The following is a 24,025-nucleotide window of genomic DNA, read 5'->3' as shown; positions in this document are numbered from 1 at the left end:
AAGCAATATTTCAGAGCGTGTTTAACATTTCAAAACATGCAGACACGAGACGAGCACCAAAGATGTCAGCGTCCCAGCAGCCTCCGTTTGAATTCTCAACATCCAAATCTCTGAGTCCCCACTGTTGATATTAAAAGAGGCACTGTACGTCATACACAATGAGATAAAAAGAGAAAAGAACAGCCTTTCCTCCCTTTTCCCCCCTCAAGCCCTCTGTCCCTGCTTTCTCACCAGATTATATGGATGTGCCGAAAAGAGGCAGAGAGCAAGCAGGAAAAGAGCAATGGAGAGAGTCACTCCGAATGAGACGAGGGCAGGGGAACGAGAAAATATAGACAGAGGAGACAAAGTATGAATCCTTTCCACCCTCGTAGCATCTGTGCTGCTCCCCTAACCGTCACAGAGCAGGCCGGGAGCATCATCGTTTTGATGGATGACTGGGCCTTTACTGGCCGACCCTGGAAGTTACACAGGGGACAAGAGGGCAGGAGGCTGAAAGGAAAACAAGGGCGGTTTGTGGATGTGTGCTTTTACTGGGCTCTGTGTTACAGCGTATGGCAGCCTCGAGCCTATACTTGTGCGCACATATGCTTGCTTGTAAGCGTGTGTGTGACAGGGTGGCGATGATATATGTTCAGCATCGTACGACCACGAGCTCGGAGCTACACAGCAATTTTCTTCCAACAAACAGACTTGTGCTGCATGTTTTATCTGCTTTACAAACACATCTACCAAAACATATTTACACGTAAGGAACGAGCATCTTTAAAGGGGCAGCTCACTCCAAAATCAAACTCACTTTAACACAAATATACAGATTAAAATTCTAATGGAATCCATTACTAGTGATGTCTCTGTCAGGATAACTCCCAGATGTTTAACAGTCTGCTTGGTGAGCTTGAATGACCTCTTCCTCTGTCTCTTCCATTATTCTCTTTCAGTCTGTTCCATCTTTAAGTTCGCCCACACTCCCCTTCTGTCTTCATACCTTTTATCCTCAGTCTTAGTCCAAATCAGACAGTTTCATCACCACTGTTATGAGGTTCAAAGCCTCAGTGCTAATCGTCCTCGTGACAAATTGATAGAGAAGTCAAACCTGGCCAAGACTTCTCTTTCGACAGGTAGACCATCATGTTAGGTATGTTAACATGCACATGCAGAAATCTGGATAATCTATCCATAGGTTTTAAGAACATTGAATGTGGTAGCTGGGTAATTACAAAAATAAAGACGTGAACAACTTATTCAAGTTTCTGATCATCTGCTGTCTGTTCAGGTGTGTCAGCGTTTAAGGTTTTTATAGGCTGCTGCTGTCTGTGTTCAAAAATGTAGATGTTCATGTGATTGGCTGGTACTCGTTGCCTTGACGCATTGCCTTTGTGATTGGTTGCTAGCTTTGAGCGCAACCAGAGATGTTATAAGAGAGGAGACAAACAACAGAAAGCATTTTGAAGAGAAAAGTCTGTGAGTACAGAGATGGTGCTTGGAAGACACATATGACACACACATGTCAGCCAATTGAGTTGTTTTGATGGTGAGATTCACAACAGTTTAACCCGACTGGATAGAAGAGAAGGATATCACGCAAACACCCAGGATTGGGGTGCAAATAGTATCTGCTGTATAAAAATATATGAAAAAAAAGTAGAGATGTCTGGTGCTGGTTAAATGGGTGATAAACTGATTATCGCTGGTAACTGTCTTCCATTAGGATGGCTGTTAGCATGGAACAGACAATGTGTCCAAAAAGCCAGACACAAGGTGAATGATGTCAGTCAATCCAGAAAAAAATGAAGAATATAATAATTTATTTTCAACACAGGGAGATAAATAGCCACATGTCTTTATGTACCATGTCAACATCATAGCCCGAATATGGTAAAAACTGGGTCTGAAATGATTAGTCGCAGAATATATTAATATGCACAAATCCATCCTCCAGCCTTGGATTTCAAGATGTCTTCACCTAGTATGATATCTTTGGGTTTGTAGTGTTGTTTGGGGAAAAGGCGACGGACCCTTTAAATTATTTTCTGCCATTTTATAAGAAGATCCATCAAGAAAATTATCAACAGCTGCATCAATAATGACAATAATCAATAGTTGCAGCTGTAATTCAAACCAGGATATGACTTATAACCTGAATACTAATGTCCATGTAAACTTACTGAGAAACCCATCGTGCTAGCCACGATCAGGGATCACACACACCAATGCTCACACACACACACACACACACACACACACACACACACACACACACAGAGTGTATAAACACAATCACACAAGCAGCGGAGAAATTATCTGATTTGCCATATGTGGTCTGTCTATCCATGCCAAGTAATACTGGGATGGACAAAAACAGCTGGCCTCGAATCAAACCTTCTATCCAACACACACTTGTACACACACACAGCCAGATAAACACACACACAAACACACACACGATCAGATACACATGCAGGAGGGATGTGACATCAGTACTGGAGCGGTTTGTAAGAGAAAATCAGGTCATTCCAAGTGTGTGCACGTGTATATAAATGCACAAACAGCATGTGCATTCAAAGCATATGTACTGTATCATTTCTCTTTATGCATCTGTTAGCAGGTGTGTGTGTGTGTGTGTGTCTGAGAATATATGTAGATGGGTCTGAGTGTGAAGGGACTCACAGTCAGCATCAGCGAGGAAGAGGAAGCTGAGGAGGAGCAGGCCCGGATTGGCAGAGTGCATCATGGGATATGTCGACACATGCATGCTGTATCCACCGTGAGCTCACTGCCTCACTGTACGACAGGACGATAGAAACAGGCCCTCACAACCTGGAGAGGTAAAGAGAAAATGCAGTCATTAGATTTGTTCTAAAGTCGAAATTATGAGACTTTCAGAGGCACGCACGCACACACACACACACACACACACACACACACACACACACACACACACAGACACACACACACACACACACACACACACACACACACAGACACACACACACAGACTTGAAGTGTGTGAGTTCCCTCTAGGCCTCACACTCCAGTTATGCAGCTGCCTCTCCTCTTCTCGCTTCATTAGGACCATACACTCATCGCCCGGAGGTGTGTTTTGGCGTGTGCGTGTCTGTGTGTGCGTGCGTGAGTTCACAAAGTAGCTGATGAATCTCAACTTATGGAAAACATTTGGCATTAAATCATCAGTCGACATTGAAAGTTCATCTCCCGAGTAAGAAACGGCCTTGATTTTTTTCTGCTTCAGGTCTTTACCTGTTATACAAGCCACAAAGCGACACTTCTCTACCGGATCCAATGGTCCAAATGTGACATGGTTTGGGCTTTTACTTTTTCTATGTTACCTGTTTATTTTGAAGGTTTCTTGATAAGCCCTTCACTTCCTGTCTTTGTCATTTATATACATTTTCTCATCAGCCTTTGTGTATTTAGTCCATGTGTTCCCTCACTTGTTTTTGCTCCTTGTGTCTCACGTGCGCTTGCTGCTTGTGATCCTCATGTCAACCCTGTTGTCACTTAGTTTAGTACTTTGCTTTTGGATTCTTTCTTTTAGTTGCCTGCTTTTGTATTACCTCGCGTCTACGTTTGTTGGATTCAGCTTTGTTATTAAAGCTTCCATTTGGTTCCTTTTTGCTTAACATTACAAAATGTTCATAAAAAACGCCATTGATTTCAGAATGATGAAAAGAAACGAATGGCTTCAAGACAGAGGGGTGGGAGAACTAAGTGAGTGATTGATGGATGATGGGGAGATTAGTGGGAGTGGGAGGAGGCTGACTGGTGTTATCGGCTGGCTATGTTGCAAACAGTGTTGGGTCAACATGCAGCTCGATGTCACTATCGTCTCATCCTTAAATCTCTTTTTCTTCACACCTGTGACTTTTTGTACTTTTGCGTCTCCTAGATATGCTTAATATTTATTTTCTTTGACTCTCCTTCCCCTTCCTCCTCATTCATCTCGTCTATTACTACTACTCCCTCCTCAGCATCTTTCTTTAACCTCTGTTTGTCTGTCTGTCTGTCTGTCCCTGTCCCATCTGCAGTGCCTGGTGTGAGTGCCTGGCATCAGAAGAGACAGACGTCAGTCTGTGTGTCAGAAATCTCACAGCTCAAATCACATGACACAATGAGACATGGCAGATCACTGCTGCTGTTCAGAAACTGACAGTGTTGAGTGAGAGACACTGAGAGTGAGCGGACACAAAATAGAGACGCTCAGATGCACAATGTGGGTTTTTGAATAAATGAATGCGTAGGCCTGCACTGTATGTGCATGCATATGGGCTAGCTCATGCATACGTTGATGCATCCGTCTGTGCATGCAAGTGTATATCACCGCCGACTGCCTGTGCCTGTGCTGAATCGCTTGCAATACTGTAAGCGTGTGTGTGCCTACGTGCATGTGTTTGTGGGCTTTCCAAAACTGGACAGAGTCATCATCAGCAGCAGCAGCAGCAGTCTTAATCCCCTCCACTCCTGAACAAGCCATCTGATTAAAAAAATACAAGGGGGGTAGGGGCAGAAGAACGCTGGAACCCAGAGCTCCCTGCAGCCAAGGCAGCAAACAACTAAACCCACATTGGATTTTCCACTTGGTTTGGTCTGAAACAATTGCTTTGGGATAACCTAGATCTCCCCCTGCACAAATTAAGTCCTCCGCGCTTTGATTTACACTATACAGTAGATATGAGAGCTCAGCAATACAGTGTGTAAAGGCATAATGTTCAGCTACCTTGCGTATCCAGCCACAGCAAAGGGAAATTACAGCTTAGTTTTTAGTTTATTCTTATTTAGTTTTGGACATTAGGTCTCAGGTCTATTTAAGTTTTCAAGTAGCCATTACCATCTTTTATTATGGATTTTGAGTTTAGCTTGATTTAGTTTTTTGTTGTTTTTGCTGAAAGTGTTAATTCTACTTTAGTTCAATTCCATTTCTTAAAGGAGACCTATTATGCTTTTCATTTTTGTCCTTTCCTTCAGTGTTTTATTTAAGTTGTTAAAAGATCTTGAAAGTTAAAAATGTCAAGTCAAGTCCACACCAATAGAAGCTCCTCTCTCCCACAGAAAACACTGCTCCTGAAACGCCTCGTCAGTGGCCCCTTCCTTTAATTCTGTGACTTTGTGACATCACACTATGTCACCATGTCACACATTCGCATAATTTATTCCTTGTGGCTAGTTTGGCACGTGAGGATTGATTTAGCACAGGTGCTTTTTTTTGTTAGCAGTGCTGGGTCAGGCGTGTCTGAGCTGACCTATCAGAGCAGACTGGATATTGAGGAGGCAGGAGCCTTAAAGAGACAGGAGCTTTCAGACAGAGGGGGAATACAGTGCTGTAGCACTGGATAGTATGAGAAAACTGATGCATCTTTTGAGCATTAAAGCATGTAAATCTATTCTAGTAGTAACCCAAAATAAAATTATGAACCTGAAAATGAGCATATGCCTCCTTTAATGGAAGGTTCTTAAATTTCATACTCCCCTACTGTTTAATTCACTGCTACATAAATCTAAAATGCAAACTTGTAAGACAGTCTATTCTCAACAGATCATTTATGTGCATATTTGTCTAATTAAGCTGCAATTTTGCTGCAAAAGGAATACAGATATTAAACGGTAGATCACTGATTAAAAAAAGGGCAAATCCATCTTTTTTCTGTGTGTGTGTGTGTGTGTGTGTGTGTGTGTGTGTGTGCGTGTGGCCACTAATCATTCTGGCTGATTCAATGTCACTGGAAAAGCCTGCATTATTTAGTATCTCACTTCACAGCATGTCACGTTAATTAAAGAGCTAAGATAACGGTGGGAGAGAGCGAGAGAGAGAGAGAGAGAGAAAGAGAGAGAGACAGATGAAAAAAAGAAAGACAGAGAGAGATGAGGTGGAGGTGTGCAGAGGGAAAGTGGAGTGGTAAACAGAGCTAGGAAACAGAGAAGAAAAGAGACACAGGATGGAAAGAAGAGAAAAAGAGGACAACCTGAGCCACACACACAGCCAGGTAGTCGCCAGATCGTAATCTGGGTGGCGGTTGTCGCTAGTATTACCAAGGGCCTAACAAAAAGCCTCCCTTTGGTGCCTGAGCTTCTGCTGCTGCTGTGGATCACAGTCGGCTCTGAGCCATTCACTTACATTAGTCCCTATCACTCAATTATACACTGACTGTCTGGCCGGGCCTGCAGCCATCACTCACACTTATCTCTGGGATAACTTCTGACAGAACAAAGACTGACTCGGAGAGTGACAGACTGGCTTATGTTTTTTTTCACTGGACAGACAGAAGGACACACTGAGGAGAGGGAGGAGGACGCAGAGGAAGAGACAAGCACAGAGGAGGAGAGACAGACAAACAAATGTTGGTAACTGATAAGGGGACACTTTACCCTTTAATCCCCCGCATTTATCATCTATGAGCAGGATATAACATTTTAAAAGACAAATGAAGCAAATATTATGACATTTTAAAGTGTTTAATAATGTGTATGTACAGTAACTCTATGAAGACATAGAAGAAGAAGAAGAAGAAGAAGAAGAAGAAGAAGCAAGACCTATACACATGCATTAATGTATGGAGAGATGTCAGAGGGAGGAGGCTGCCACATGGTCAGGTGCCCTGGGCAATTAGGGGTTCATTACCCTGCTCAAGGACACCTCTGCCGTGCTCAGGAGGTGAACTGGCACCTCTCCAGCTACCAGTCCTCACTCCATACCGACTGGTCCACGCTGGACTCGAACCAGTTCCCAAGCCAAGTCCCCACGGACTGAGCTACTGCTGCCAAAACTGATTACAAATACCTTAAGCTTACTTACAGCTACATTATACTGTGTTATATACTGTTTAGGAAATGCTCATAGGGAGGGGGGTTAAAATAATAATAATAACAATTATATTTTCATATGAAATTGGGCTTCAGTCAAAACACCCATAATGCTTAAAACTGTTGGTTACATCAGCATCAGGGGACAAAAAGCAGTATTAATCATAAGTTGTTATTGCATTAACTGGCTGCTTATTGGATTAACAGCTTGTATTTATTTCTGTCCCATTTAGAGGGCCAACTTATTTCATTATCTGGTAGCTATGACATTATCACTACGAGGAAAAAAAAAACAACTTATCAAGAGATGAAGCTGAAAACTTGCGAGACAAGGAAAAAAAAAAAGAAAAAGAAAACTAGAGAGAGTGAGATCCGAATACAGAAGAAAAGAAAAAGGAAATGTGGGAGGATGATGATGATGAGCGAGAGAGAAGAGGGTAGACTACAAAGCGAAGGCGTAGTACAGCTGGAAGGGACGTTGAGAAAGATAGAGACAAAGACAAGAGACAGATCCTAAAAAGCATAGCTTAAGGCAAACCATGTGCCATGGAAAAATAACACTGAGTATCCTAATTTGATTTGGTATTCCCAAAGCTGAGCCACCAAATGCAATTAGACATACTAATTAACTTATTCTATTTGTCCTGTTCAAACAGTGGCAGGCTGACAGAAATGTCAATGGAGAGACAATTTGTATTTGTTGCATCATAGCGCTGCACGAAAAAACAAGTCAAGCAGAGTGGAATAAACAAAGTTGGTCTCCTCCTCTGCTCCATTAAGGATAGCGGTTGCAAGTCATGAAGGTTTCTTCAAACATCTGTTCACTAAACAACAGCAGGCAGGTCACTGGACACTTTAATGGTCTCGGGGAGCTGTCACACCTAACATGTGTGGTGTGGTTGAAGCGAACTCTGGTGCATTTGCTGGTTTGGTTCAACGGGCTGGTGTGATTGCTGTCAATCACAAGTGACTGTGAAAGCAAACCACAGGATTTTATGACATAGCAGATATGTGATGCTAGCACCGATTCAAAAGAAAACCTTCTTTTAAACCCATCTTCTGCCCTTAAAGGATGTGATCTTGTAAGTGATCTGTAAGCTGTGTAAACAAGGTCATTTGGTAACCATGGTAACGTGGATTTTTCCCTGAACTGGGGAAAGTGAAAAGGAGTTAATACAGAGGTGATTTCTCCTTGTGTACTTCTTACTCCTAACCTTCAAGAGGGCTCCTTACACACATAAACAAAATGTCCCCCATGTTGCTCAATGTAGGACTGATGATGCAGGATGACATCGTGAATAAAAGTCCAATGAGTTAGCTTTCAGTCAAAAGTCAGCGTGAACTAGCTGATGATATTTAAAAAGATCTTATGTTCATATTGTTTTAATAATGCACATACGACAATATTGCGTGAGTAATCCAATGCTTCTTAAATCATTTACATTTCTTTCCGGTCTCACTCTGTCATGGTAGTCGGTGACAATGTGCCTTAATGCTGGTTGTCACTCACCATTAAATGGAAAAGTCTACCCCGAAGCTAGTCACTTCGCTGCCGTATGCACTAGGCGAGCATGAGTAGATGCCATCCTTAGGTCTGGTATCAAGATCTTATAATACATCCATGGTGTGCACACAAACTGAACCAGAACTAAAAGGCAAAAATCTAATTTCTTTTTCATTTTCTTTACTTTTCTTTAGTTGGGTGCATCAAAGTTTTTACAATCACATCCCATTTTCTTGACTGCTGGCTGCTGTCTGTGTCCTACGTATCTATCTTGTAAGGCAGCACTAACACTGATTGTTGTTTCGCAAACATGACTAACTTGTACCTTAAATTCCTCTGCCTATTCCCTTGTCTCAATTCAAAAGGTTTCGACTACAACACTTTGTTTAGCTATTTGAGCTACTAAAGAAGCTGCCGCCGTGTCACTCACGGAGGACTCTGCAAACACTCATTGCAGATAGATAACAAGCAAGTATGGAAATAGAGTTTTGCAAAAATGCCAACAAAATATAACAGTCTCTCTCATGGCACAACAAACAAAACAAAGCTGGAAATGGCTTGAAGGGAGAGTGTTTGTTTGATGTATATGACTACTGAGCATGTGTGTACACATACACTCATGCACACACTGATTACCAGCGATCTGTCATCTCCCCCGCCGCACACACACAGACTCAAACAGACTCCAGAAGTAACCCCTGAGCATGTTTTCGAGAGAAACGTTGATCTTTAAAGGCACGCAGCTCAGTGTCAGTGTCTTCGGGAACAGCAGCTGATGACATCAAGCTGTGACAGAGATTTTAATTGCCTCTGCATATGGGTGACTCACCTACGTTTTATCACCCAAGAGCAGCCCCTGTATGTATGTACTGTACTCTACACATGTGTGTGTGAAGGAGAACACAAGACAGGGGACGCAGAGTGACTGTGAGTCAGACGCTCGTATTGTGTGGGTAGAGAGATTCACATAAATTACATACAGTACAGTATCAGCTGCATTTTGAAAGATTCAACTATGTACACACTGAAGAGGATGGATGGAGTTTTCCCTGTCTGTAGACCTGTCGAGATAATTACACTGACAGCTTATTGATATCGATATCGAACCAAAAGTAGTAAAAACTGGATTGGCAGTATATTGTCTGTTAAGGAATGAATGACCACACCCTGGCGCCAAATGTTTAATACTTATTTAAGAGCAATTTTTGTCAAACAGAGCCTGAAAGTCAATTTTATTAACTGTTGGTTTTATTTTATTTGTTTTATTTATTAGGGATTGTTTTGGCACTAATATATCATCATTATATTGGTATATCATTATATTATATCAGATTTGTATTGCATTTATTTCTGGGGGAATATATTGCCCAATAAAAGTAGATGTCATGTAGATTCTCAGGTTTGCACCTGGTATAATCCTGGAGCAATGATAATGCCAAACATCTGAATTTTAAATTAGCATCCTACGCATTGAAAAGACTTGTTTCCACTCTAAATGTAGCAAAGCTCTGAGGTGTAAATGGTAAGCATCTTGACTTGAAACCTACTTATGTGACTTGGACTTGCCCTAAAAGACTTAAAATAGATGTGATCAATGCTACACTATTTCCTGTTTTGGCACAGCTCTAGGTTTCTCCCAAAGCATCGTGGATAAATGCAAAGTCGCAGTTTATATGAAAGAAAGCCACAGGAGAATGGCCAGCTACATCATTTTGGATAAGACTCTAGAGATCTCTTTACTTCCCTTATATAGCTGTGAGACAAATGACCAGATAGTTGTTTTCAACGGGAGATGGAGCCCCAAAAACTCTGAGTAGTCATTTGAGTCGGGCTTTCAGGACACTGGCAGAAACAAGAAATCAATAAGACAAACTGAGAGGAGAGGAAGGGAAAAATGTGATTGATTGAGATGAGGATTTAGGCTGTCTGGCTGTTCTCAACTTATCACTTCCTCTGGTTCCCCAAACACTCTGTCCTCGCTCCCTCCCTCCCTTCCTTTCTGCCTTCATTTATTCCTATTTCTCTCACTTTCCACCTCGCTGTCTATCTCCAAAGGCCCAAACAAACTATTATTTCTCTTTTGTACTTTCTCCCTCTTTGGCTGGTTTCACGGATATCTCGTTTCTCTCTAAAATGAGGAGGACTGGGACGTCAATCAAATATCCTATTTTTGGTCTTATTACACTCCCTAGTATCCAAAATAGGAATTCCAGATTTTTTTTTTTTTTTTGCACAATACAGCCAAGGTCTTCTCAGTCCAGCCTCCATTTCCATCCAGAATAAAAGTTTTATTTTGATTACAAAGTTCACTTTGCAGGCACTGATGTGTGAAAAAAAGCTTTTCAGTCACTCCTCCCAAAAATAAGCCCTGTCCTTTTTTCAGAGGCTCCTTGCACGAAAGCGGCCTGGTCCCAACGCATGAAAGATGAAAATCTACATTGTTACGACATCGTTGAATAATGGGCAGACCTTGACAACGGCGAGATTTCCGCGCCTGCCTAGATGGATGATGTTCAGAGGACATTTATATATCAGAGTAAACATTGTTATTGTTGATGTAACAGATGAGGACAACCCAAAGACAACGCGTTTGCATCAATTTATTTCAGCAGCAGTAAAGCTGATGAATACTCTGTTTCCTTTCTTGGCCTCAGCCTCAGACACGAGCGAAAATAATACATCCCACCAGCTTCACAGACTGCCTGTGGACTGTTGCCTCGAGGCAGGCAATTTGATCGCATCAATAGCCGTCAGAGCCTGAGAGCCACAGCGCCTACGCTCTCTGATTGTCAGTCACAGAAAAAAAAAAAAGCACAAATCCCTCCCACTGCTGCTTTCCACCTGTCACCATTCATTTCACCTCTCTGAGCATTCAGAACACCTGGACCTGTTTAACGTCTCTATTAGCGGGCAGGAATTCATCAGCATTTTGCCAGTGGGTGGTTCCACTTTTACCATTCTGATGATAAAGCGTCCCAAATAACGGAGCTGAAGTGCGGGCTGAAAACAGTAAAAAGTGTGCACTAAGCAGAGTGCTGAATGTGGCCAATCGAAGGGTTAAGCCAGCTGTGACTAACAGGCCCACGCTGGGCCTCTATTGGACCATCTCTGGCAGCCATCCATGATATTGAGAGAGTGAGAGGGAGAGAGAGGGGGAGACAGAGAGGAGCGGAGTGAAGTTGAGTGGATTAGCGAGAGGTGGGGGGATGACAACATGTAATTACCTATTTACCCGGCCTTTAGTGGAAACCTCATCGAAGGCTAATTGAGCGGTGCATTAGTGAGAGGGTCGTAAAGATAGCAGCAGGACTGCAGAGAGGGCGGGATGGAGGGAGGAAGCGAGAGGGAGATGAGAGATGAGCACCAGCTGTGGGGCAAGAAGGTTAAGAGAGAGGGATATGGAGACCGAATGGTACAGTGGGAAAGAAGGGGTGAGAGGAAGAAAGAGAAAGTGAAGTCATGTGGTCAAACGGCGGTGGCTCTAGGTGTAACCGGAGCTCTGACGGGAGCTATTTTAAGTCGCGAAGAAGCAAATCTCTAACATGAGTGTCACATCGATGAAATTCTGTTGAAACTTTAACAGCCATCGGCAGTAAAATGTATTCATGAATCAAAATAAGAAGCACATTGAAGAGGTTAAACAATTAGTTGACAAGTGGATAAGTGCTCGAGATAAACTATTTTGACAATCAATCGTTTAGGTCAATATTCAAGCAGAAACGTGGCAGATTTTGTGGTTCCAGCTTCTCAAAGGGGAGGAATTTGCAGCTCCATTCATCATTTCAGTCGTCTTTCAAGCAAAAATGTCAAACATTTGCTGATTCCTGCTCCCTAAATGGGAAGATGTGTTGCTCTGCTCTTTTGTAAACGAAGAGTCTTTGGGTTTTGGTGTCTCGACAAAAGAAGCAATTTAAAGACATCTTTGACATTCTATAGACTAAACAATCGATTTATGGTTAAAATAATCTGTACATGAATCAAAAATGAAAATAATCATTAGTTACAGCCCTTATTGTAGCGCTGAAATGTTCAATGAATTGTTAAGTCATTTTTTAAGCAGAAATGACAGATTTGCAGGTTCCAGCTTCTTAAAAAGAGAGAATGTACTGCTTTGCTTTGGACAATGAAATTGCACACTGAAGATACCGTCTTTGGCTCCAGGAAATCATGATGGACATCTTTAACATTTCTTCTGATGTTTTATGCAACAAAATATCAATTCATAATGAATCATTAATTGCAGCATTAGTATTTCACGAGGAATTCCCCCTTTTGTAGTGCTAAGTTATTGACATTGAGTATTTTAACGTTATAAGTGGTCCAGTTGACTGTACTTTATGTCTGACTGTTGGGCAATTTATATTGAAGTACATCATATTTCATGAGCTTGTTTTATGCTTTGCAAGTAAAACCTGAATCTGCAAAGTAACGACAGGGATAAAGACTTCAATAAAGTAAAATACCAGCGCATAAAAACTGCACTAAATCCACTTTTGTCACACTTCTGATGTCATCGTGCATGTGTGAGCGTGCGGACGAGTATTTGTGTTTCTCATTGTAGCCATGATATGTCCTGCCTCCTGCAGCATACACTGTACAGTAAGGAGCCTTTAGTGCTGGGGGGGGGGGGAAGTGGCACATCGGAGGCAGTCATCTCTGTAATGTGTTTTAGTACATGGATGGATGGAGGAAAGGATAGATCTATGGATGAATGGGGCTGCAGTATGGTCACGGTGTGACGGCTGTGCCCCTGTGACATGCTACACGTACTACTGTAGGCTAAGGCGGCTGTAGTGGACACGCATCAGCGCGAACATGTGTGCTGACACTGGCACACACACAAACACGCACATCTACTGAGCTAGCTGGCTGGGTGACCTCCACATGCAGGTGGAATGCAGCAGTAATAATTTACAGGTGAGTGGCTCTAACGCCAAATAAAATATGGATTTCCTTCGGACCAGAAGCAGGCTAACCCTTCAATAATGAGACCTTTTATCTACTCGGTGCTCCAGCTATAACCCATCTCTCACTTCCTCCTCTATCATACATTATCTACACTAAGTGTTCAATAGGTGGTTCTTTATTGTGTAATAGGCTGTCCAACCCATTACCTCCCACTCTTTACCCAGTTAAGAGCATAGTTATCTGTGGGCTTATGCATTCATTCACAGAAACACGCATCCAACACCCCACACAACTGAGTGAACCTCCTGCTTTTTTTTTTTTCTTTTTCCTGAGGCAGCGGAGAGGGAGGGGGCGTCACAGGAACCACGCAGCAGTTCATGAACCCTGCTTCATGCATTCACTGAATTCCACGGTGCACCACAAGTTAAGAGATGGCCTTCCCATTGTGAAAGGAAAAAAAAGATATTTTTCTCTCCAGTGAGCATTAGAGTGACTTATGCCAGATAAAGAGAAGCTTGATGTGAATGGGAGAAGTCACACTTCCTCCGTGCCCCCCTCAAGGTGATTTCGTGCAGAACGGACAAAACAAAGCAAAAGCCTCATCTCTCCGTTTTTTCATCTATTCAGATAGAAGACCCAGAGGAAGATGAAATCTGTCGATAAATGTGAAAGTAAGAAGCAATTGAAAGAAGAAATAAAGGATAAACAATACCACAACCTTGAAGGTCAAAGGGGAGGCGATGAGAGTCCAAAAATACATTTCTTGATCAATCTTCTCCAATGTCATGTTACAACGGCTGAGAGAGAAGGATGGGGTTACAAAACCTTTTTCCTCAGATTGATTTTGGCCAGCAGAGCAGTGGGAGTACATGAGAATGACTCAAAATAACATGCGGGGAAATGCAAAGACGTCAACACTATACACTGATTTGAAATAAATGTGATGTTTCATGCTGTGCATGGCGACATACCGCCGACTTAACTCTATAATCAAGCATAACTATTATAATTAGGAAGGCAACACATGCTGGAACCTAGATTATATCTTGCATATGTTGCCGACAATTTAAAGTTGGGAGGAAGTACAGCTATATCTCAGTTTCCCAGAATGTAAGCGATTTTAGAAAGTTACGTAAATGTCAATTCCTCTGTTTCGTATTGCAAGATTATGCACTGTGAATACAAAGTTATGAAAACTCATAGTTACAAGGACACTGTCTTCACAAAAGGTTTGAGTTTTAAAGGTCCAATTTGTGAGAAAAGTTGATTTTTGATTCTCATTCACAAAGAATTTTCAACATCCAAATAATGAAATCCAAAAAATAAATAAATTAATAATAAATAAAATGTAAGTACCTTAACTAGGGCTTGGCAATATTTTGATATTAAATTATTATCATGATATGACACTTGCCTATATGATGTCTTAAATTTTGGATAAAGTTATATCACAATATGGCTTAAGTGTTAAGTATTTTCCTGGTTTAAAGGCTGCATTACAGTAATAGTCAACAGCCAATAGCTATCTGTACAACATTGTTGCACTATTGGGGTATTTGGTCAAAAATATTCTGATATCTGGTTTTGTTTTCCAGTCCTAGCATTTATGAAATGCTTTCTGAGGAGAATTCAAAATTTCAAGATATATCTATAAAATATGCCATATTATTTTGAGGCCATATCGCCAAACACCAATCTCAATAAAACATTATAGATTTTAGTCTATTTCAAAACTTGCAAAGTTTGAGTTTGACTCAAGACAGTTGCCTTGAAATTTTCTTTTTCATCTTCTCCTTTTTTTCTTTTTCTTTTTACAGTGTGTGAACATTATATTCCACGTGCTACAGAGAGTACAGTGTACACAGAAAACCCACATTTTCCATTGGTGCTTACTTTATATGGATATGAAATTGCAAAGCTTAGAAGGACGAGGTCTGACAACTGGAGGGGAGAGGAGAGAAACGAGACAGAAGGAGAGAAGATCCCACCCCTCCAAGTTAAAAGGAGAGACAAGAGAGAGAGAGAGAGAGAGAGAGAGAGAGAGAGTGAGCAAAACCCACATCCCCTCTGGCTTCGTAATTAAGACTGGGGACAATAAATATGTAATGGGGGCTTTTTCCACCAAGTGCGGCTGCCTCTCCTTCTTGGAGATGGGACCGCAGGGAGACAGGCCCAGGAAGAACGACTAAGTACACTGGCCATTAAAAATGGATGCAAGGAACACCGGCCCTGACTGGCCCCGTCCACCAACCACCCACAATGTTGTGATGGGAGTTGCCGTGGTTACAGGGCTCCCAAATGGTCCTTGGTTGTCAGGGTGAATCAAATCAGACATCTGACTTAAAGCACCAGGGCCAGCGCTTCCACCCTTCCTTGGCTCGTTGCCGCTGGGGGCACCAAAACTCAATGATGTCATTGAGGAAGGAAGTTTGGACCTGCAATGTGTGTGTGCGTGTGGTTTAAAGATGTGAGCGTGTAAAAAAGACAGCGAGAGAGAGGCAGAGGGGGGTTGAGCATGACATGCAGAAGCAGAGGAGACGGTGCGACTGACATGATTTCCCAAACAGCCCCCCAAAAAAGCTCTGGTTGCTTCTACCAGTGGACCATCTGTCTCTACTGGATCCAGCACTTTATATAACAACAGGGCTGCTTATTTCAGTACCATGAGTAAGACTACTGTAGCGTTTAAACAGATTTGAATCTCACTGCTTATTGACTTAAAAATTACATAGATCTATCGGTGATGCATGCAGCTACTGCTGTTATGCGACTCTTCAGAGACTGGGAAGCAAGAGAGAGCAGTGGTGGAAAAAGTACTCAGAGGCTTTACTTAAAGCAATAGGAAATTAGGTTATTCATATTCTGGTGGAGAGGTAGATGAGAAGATTGATACCACTCACATATCCGTCCATTAAATAAAAGGCTACAGCCAGCAGCCGGTTAGCTACACTTAGTATAAAGAATGGAAACTGGGAGAAACAGGTAGCTTGGGTCTGTCTGACACACACACACACACACACACACACACACACACCCACATATATATATATATACATATATACACACTGTATATATATTTCTTCTCTTTGTTTAATCTGCAGAAAAGTATAAAAATGCATTGTTGGATCATTAACTTCCTGGAGTTTCTGTTAATTGCCTGACCAACTTGCCAACTGCTCTGAGTCATGAAAACGGCCTGTAATAATAAGTTGTTATTTTTACACCTCAGTATTTTTTTTTAAATATACATATACTTGCAAACATCACCTCAGTCTGTTTACATGCTTCTATACCAGAAGTAGTATAGAGGGTGAGAAGTCCTTATATGGAGGAGGTTGGGGATGAACAAACAGGTTAACAAGCACAGGACTTTTATTTAGGAGAGCGCTCTTCGTGTCTACTGTGAAACCAGAAGTCAACAGTGAGTTCTTTTAACTGACTGAAATAGTGAACGTCACATATATAAAATAACGTATGTTACTTAGGTAATGTCGGTACGTTTGTAACAGAAGCCACAGAAGCAACATAGTGATTTTAACCCAAACCACAATGTTTGACTTCACCTAACCAAGTAGTTTAAGAGCCTAAACCTAAGTAAACCGCATGCATTCGACGAAGGTCTGGTACGTGTGTTGCTATTACGCGGCAACAGTCACGTTTGTAAAGGTGAAAATGTAAATTCCTGATGTGGACAATTTATTAATGTGCGAAACAAGCCAATCACTTGTGAAAATGTCCAGTTCAAATGTGACTCTTTTTTAATTTTTACATGTTAAAGCTTTTAGCTTGCATGCGCCATCAGTCGCATGTGAAAATGTGTGAAAATGTGTAGTCACATGTGAATTTAGATAATTCACATGTGAAAATGGAAAATTCACAGGTACAAATACAGGACTTTGCACCAAGATAACTTTGCACCAAGATAACTTTGCACCAAGATAAAGGTAAGAGAAGAGAGACAGTATAGTGTATAAGGTGTGATGCCATGCATGCATGCAATATGGGCCATCTGTGCATGTGTTTCCTTCTGTGTGTGTGTTTGATCTGTAGGTCTCAGAGGACAGAAGCCCTGTATGGTTCTTCATATGTTATAATGGCTTGTGACAGCGATGCAGAGCTTGTCTTACAGTAGCAGGGACAGGGGGCCACGGCGAGAATACTGAGGAGGAGAGGGGAGTGCCACCGGGAGCTTTCTCTCACACACGCAACCACACACCGTCTTATGTGACATGCAGTGCACACCAACATGCAGCAGACCCATGTTCTTATAGTTGGTGAGAAGAGAATACAATCACTACTTCTGTGATGATGAAGACAGAAAGATTGCACCTCGCTGCTTCATGTCTGATAGACGCACCACACACATGCAAGAGGAAGATGGATGTGGAGAGGCTGCTGTCTATCAAAGCGTGTCCTCGTTTCTATGTGTCACTGATGCTCCTAATGACATCATCAATCATGACATTGCGGCATTCGAGGGGATTTAGGAGTCAGGGGTCAGGGAGAAAGCCTATAGGCTGAATGAGACCAGCACTAAAACGCCGCTCGTGTACTGTAAATACTATCCACTGTATAAAGTATTTCCTCAGAAGGTCAAACAGCAGCTTCATCGCTTCTGACTGCTTGAACCGTGCATCACTTGTGGAATTGATTTCAGGGTTAGGTTAAGCAAAAAGGGCTTATGTATGGGGATGCATCAAATAATGATGAAGCGCTGAATCTGAGGATATAATATGATACGCTGACATTGGATGCACTTTCGGTGTCGGTGCTTGTATTTTTTTCAGGGATAGAGATGAGCAAAAACTTAATGCAGCCGCTGCGTTGAGAAATTTTAGAAAGCTGCACCTCAAGGCGAGAGAGTCAGCTGCTTGATGTGCTGCTCAGGGTCGTCATATAGGTTCAAAATTCAAATGTGTGCAAACATGTTTCCGAAGCCACAGATATACAGGACGCAGGAGATACACTTCAACGCAAACAATTCAAAGCCTCTTATAGCAGGGCCATCATATCAATGTAATCTGTTACATGCACGAGATTAGTAGACCTTCAAAGAGAAGTAGATATATATGTATATATACAGTATATGGAATGAATGAACCATTTAGCTTCAGAGGATTAGCAATACGTGTGACTCGGTTCACCATAGGTTCATTAAAGCAATATCATTCTGTTCAGGTTGGTAAATATGATGTTGTGTTTCATGCACAGCCCAAAAAAAAAAAAAAAAAGAGAGAATCGCTTATAAACAATGAAGGAATGAAGGAAATACATGTGTTCTACAGATGTGATGGTTCAAAGTACGGGGAGGAAAATATCACACACTCACAGCTCTGTTGCGGCCTCAATCAACATTTAAGCACACGTTGCCTTTTCCACTATTAAATAAAGTTAATTAACTGTGCCCACTGAATGAGTTCAATGTCAGTTAACCAAAAAAATTCAGCCAAAACACTGTTAACAAAACAGGAAATGGCAAAGTAGCTTATATTCCTGGGGCCAAATTTGTTGCTTGGGGTGATTTCATTTTTCCTGTGGATGCTGAAATTGGCCTAATGTAGACGTACTGGCATCACACTGGCATAGCTGTAGGGCTGCAACTCACATTTATTTTCAGTGTTAGCATAATTTTCATCACAATTTCATCACAAAAGTGAAGACCCTTCTTTTACTATCATAAATAGCAAGGAAAATCAATAAATCCCTCCTTTGAGAAGCTGGAATTAGCACATAGTTTGACATTTATGCCTGAAAAATGACTTAAATTATTGATGATCAAAATAGCTGGCAATTCATTTTCTCTCGAACGCCTGATTGATTAAGGGAAGACAGTAGAGATTAATAGGAATCAAGAATTTTAACTAATAGATATCTGAATCTCAAAACAGCTGAAAATCAACAAAAAAACAACCCAGTCGCCAGAGTAAATATTGGCACAGTACATTTCACTTTACATTTCTTTATGTCACTACTCATCTTTATGTTCAATTTCTATGCTTTAGTTAGGTTTAGGAACAAAAACAGCTTGGTTAGGGTTACGAGAAGATCATGTTTTGGCATAAAATACCTGTTTTGGTTGCCACCAACACAGCTGGAAATCATCCCCAGGTCTGCTTAAAAATATCCTTACAAATGTTGAAACGCAGTCTTGAGCTGTGGTCACATAAATAAATATGTGAGGTTCACGAGATATGACACATATTGTAGAAATGTTATTGTGGTACTGGGCTGGCATGAATAAACACCCGTAATGTCTTCCCTAACTTGACTCTTTGTTGGCTCTCTACACAGCCGTAAGTAATTATAACGGTGTAATCGACTTTCCTCATTGAATTTGTTATGTTCATCCATAAAATCAATGATACATAAAAAATCTCAGTGCTGATCCTTAAGAATCAAAGAGATTCTTCACTCACCATTTTGCAGCAATTTTTGAATAGTGCACTTGAAGAAATCCACGGCGACACACACCAATTTCTCCACTGACAGCAGTCGGTGGAGACCAAGAGCACAGAAAGAATATACATTGTATGGCACACAAAGGTGTGTCCTTCAAAGGCTCTTTTCTCCTTCTTTGAAAGAAATGCCGTTTTATGTGTTACAGTCTCCTCTTCGCGAAGACCCGGCTGATCTCCCCTCTTTCTTTTCACTCTCCTTGGAAGTGCAACCACCATGAAAAATGCTTCCTCGTAAAGCTCAACGCAAACTTGCATCGGACAAACACTAACATATAAAGAAAAAAAAACAAGGGCCGTAATCATAAAGGGGCATAATGATCTAATCTGTCACTTCCTCAAAGTCTGATAGGCCAATACATCTGCACATGAAAAGCCATCTATCACGGAACAGCAGCAGGTTATGGCAGTGTGCTGATGGATAGGAGCTGTGCGTGGAGAGGATGACTGAGTTGCCCTTGTTGGAGTTATGAAAAGGAGAGTTGGGGGGGAGAGAGCAGAGGGGAGGGAGGGAGTAGAGGGAGGGGGGGGACGCAAAGAGACCAAAATGTGTTCTGAACAGACTTGTTTGTCACGCTTTGTCATCGAGGGACATCAAGGCAGTAAACAGCCTGTGTGTGTGTGTATACAGTAGAGTGTGTGCAGGAGAGTCGGTGTGTGCTTCTCTGCATACGTCAGTGTGTAACGAGTGTGTACGTGCTCTTAATTATCACCCTGACTGCTCACTGGGGAATAAATATTGCTTATAGGAAAACAATGTGAATCTTTGTGTGTGTGAGTGTGCAGGAGCTCCCATTCAGGCATACATATGTGTTGTGGAATCCAAAGCATTTGACCCCAATCTGTGCGTCTGCATTATTTATAGTCTGATGCCAGCTTTCCTTTGTTTGTTTTTCAAAGCTTGTCTGAGGAATCGAAGTGTGGGAAAAAAAAAAAAAAGGAGCAGAGATGACAGCAAAATATGGATGAGTTTTCAAGAAAGGAGCGTGTTTCTTGAACAAGCTGTCCCCCCCCCCCTCTATTCCCTCTCTATTGGGTAAACACAACAAATCACATCAAAAGCATTACGGCTAATTGATCGCTCTGGACTTTCCTCGAGTTCTCCCAATAGGGGTTTAAACAGTTTGGAATATATAGTCAGAGCGGAGCGGGGATCTCACCGAGAGAGTCCTCACGCACTGCACCACTGCGCACACCAATAAATGCACTTTACAGTCCCTTCTCTTTATATCTGGAGTGCACACACCACAGCCCCCCCCTTCCCCGGGCCTAGCTGGCAGGGCAACAGTGTGTATCCTCCGAGACCCGCTGGGCCAAATCAATGGCAGCCAGCAGCCTTCCACAATGAGCGCACCATTTTACTGGCTGCCACCCAGCGCAGCAGAGAAGCAGCTAAATAGTCTATGAGGAGAGCCGAGCGACACGGCTAGGCTGCTTACAATGAGCACACGCCACAACAGGAAAGAATATCAGCGTGTTGCAGAGTGTGTGTGTGTGTGTGTGCGCTGGGCAGCCAATTTGTTGAGCAAGCTTTATGTATGCTGCTTGTGTGGTTGTGTGTACTTGTGTGCATGCATGAGTTGGGCAGTCCATTTGGGGTATGGAAGCTTATCGCAAACTGCCTCACTTGTGTGTGTGCGTGTGTGTGTGTGTTGCGTTTGCGAGTTGAAGCCAATACGGAGGTTTGTTGAATTCCAATCAGAGAGATGTAGCTTTGCAATTCTCATTCGGATGATTGTTCTCTTTCATGTGGTCTAGCAGGCGGCATACGTTAAGCTCGCCTGCAAACTAAATCGTCCCCCCGATCCAACACACACACACACACAAACACATTATCTGTCATTATGTCTCCCCATCTCACACAAACACGCTGCTGGCATGGCAGACTGGTTTCTAATCGGTGAATCAGCATATCAGCCAAGAAATGTCAGATTACGTTATAATCCTGCGTTTTAGTGCCTTTAACTCTACACACATATATGTGTGTGTCATGGTTTTGACACTGGCCTATTATGTCTGTCTTTCTGTGAGAAGAGGGAGACAACGCAGATGACTGCACACACACACACGCACACTCACAAACAACCACCCGCGTGCACATGGACATGCACATAGTCACTGGGGAGCACAGACAGTTTTGCGGTCAGGAGGTGACGGAGCTGTGCAGAAGGAAGGGGATCAATCTGTGCTGTGACTGAATCCTGAACCTGACTGATGTGTCACTGTGTCACTCATGGAAAAAAAAAAACTGCAATCACAACTGAGGGCCAATTAAATTTCTATAATGAACTTATTTGAGGACCAGGAGCTGCTCGATAAGCTTTCTCTGTGTCTCCTAAAATGTCGCACATAAAAGCATAAATTTGTTACAATGCATGAATGAAATGTTCTTGTGTTTGGGGTGTTTGAACAGCGACACAAAAGGAAGGGACTGATACAGAGGAATTTCTGCATTCTTAAACCAATATTCATTTGTTTAATCTCTTTTCATTTATCGGTTTGCTGCTCACGACTTGCATTAAAGGAGATCTTTTTTGTTTTCCCTTTCCTTCAGTGTTTTACAGAGGTTCTTACGCATGTAAAAGATCTTGAAAGTTTAAAAGCCCGCACCGACAGAAGCTCATCTCTCCCACAGAAAACGCCGCTCCTGAAACGCCTTTTCAGAAGTCCCGCCTTTAATTTCGTGACATCATACTACTTCACAGAGTCACACATCTGCATAATCTATGTCTAGCGACTAGTTTGGACGAACAGTAAGAATTGATTTAGCACAGCTGCTTTCTTGTTGTTAGCGGTGCTGGCTCGGGCTTGTGTGAGCTAACCATAATATGAGCATAATACGTCTCCTTGGAAAAACACCGTCGTCAGTGTAAAGCCATACGCCGCATACCTCAGTGAGAGGCTTAAAGATGCCTCCATTGAAAAATACCCCCACAGTTTATTGACGCTCAAGCTGAGACAGGAGCAGAGCCCCGTCTGTAACTCTAGAAGACAACCTTGTTATTTTCAATAAACCTATTACAGGAGCTTCTTATGAAAGGCACGGGGGAGGCCGGCAGTTGGTTAGGTGTCTCTTTGCTTTGGCCGGGAGATTTCAGAGGATGCGCAGGGAAAACGATGCCAATCTCTACACCAAGGGATGTATTAAATGACGGGTCTAATTTAATATTGCAATATTGAGAGACCTGCTAAGGCACTTCCTGTGTCTAAAGGCCATCCAGGAACGGAGTAGTTGGGGGAATCGCTGAGTAAGGAGTTTGGGATACATTAGGGAGGAAAGGAAATGGTTTTGTGGTGCATGTTTACAAGGTGAAGAATGGGCACAGTGTGATTATTATGCAAAGACTGTCTGCTTTTATATAAAGTAAGGGCACGTCTAATGATAGAAGTGATCCTATTATACGTATGTATTGTATTCACTGACATTATAAACGAAGAACGTGGTTTATGACTGTTCCAAAAAGACATCCACACATATACGATCACTGCCATTCACAGACACACACGTTCATAACCAAATAGTAAGTAGTAAAGTAAATCCAAGCAGGACATTTCAGGTCATGTTTGTAAATTTGCATTCAAGCCCTTGGCATCGTGTCTTCCGAGGACAGGGCATGTCTAGTAATTTCAAATGTTTGGTGCTTGTAAAGAGATTATTCATCCCCTTGCACAGGCACACAGATGCACACACGCCCACACACACACACACACACACACACACATAAAGCCTACACAGCACATGGCACACCGATACTCACTTCCATGTAAAGCTTTACACCACATCGGAAGTCAATCTTTACCGTGATCGTTACACAAGGAAAGCCCTTACACAATCAAGAGAAATGGTGAAGGTTGAGCAAAACTGCACAGGCACACACAAATAGAAATCACACATCATTTAATCCCAGGTGCCTTAGGGAGTCTGAGAGAAATGGGGAGGCAGAACATAATTCCTGAACACGAACAACAAGAAATGGGATTTGTGTTGCCCCCCCCCCCCAGAGAGACGGACAGGGGAAATGAACAACAACAGGATGAAGGATAAACGAAGGGACAAAAGAGAAAAAGCTCAGCTCAACTCGTCTTATCCTGATTCAATGGCAAAAGCAAACAAACAAAAAGACAATCAAAGTCATTAATTACAAATCTACAGACAAACAGTGGTGAGGGCTAATCCTGGACAGCTAGAAAAATGAGGAGCTAAGAGGGAGACTAATAGAATTAATGTGCGGCGGAGGTGATTGGTGGGAGCCATTTTGAGGCATCCAGTCGTTGCTTGGCCGCGTCGTCTGTGAATGGCGAGGACGGGAGACCGAGCCAAGAAGGACCGAAGCCATGG

General features: G+C 42.2%; 1 protein-coding gene across 15 annotated transcripts in view; it reads right to left on the bottom strand.

The window, feature by feature from the left end:
- ptprdb (protein tyrosine phosphatase receptor type Db) overlaps positions 1-24,025 on the bottom strand; it is a 158,274-nt gene that overhangs the window by 68,310 nt on the left and 65,939 nt on the right. For all 15 annotated transcript variants that reach the window (XM_084344997.1, XM_084344990.1, XM_084345001.1 and 12 more), the window contains one exon: positions 2,671-2,820. In XM_084344997.1, coding sequence (XP_084201123.1) covers positions 2,671-2,755 — 85 coding nt within the window. In that variant the 5' untranslated portion in view covers positions 2,756-2,820. The remainder of the gene's footprint in view (positions 1-2,670; positions 2,821-24,025) is intronic.

Source organism: Pagrus pagrus, assembly GCF_965226575.1.
Source record: "Pagrus pagrus genome assembly, chromosome: 2".
In the NCBI taxonomy this organism is placed as follows: domain Eukaryota; kingdom Metazoa; phylum Chordata; class Actinopteri; order Spariformes; family Sparidae; genus Pagrus; species Pagrus pagrus.
The sequence above is the reverse complement of the archived record's forward strand: the minus strand, read 5'-3'. Positions and strand labels throughout refer to the sequence as shown.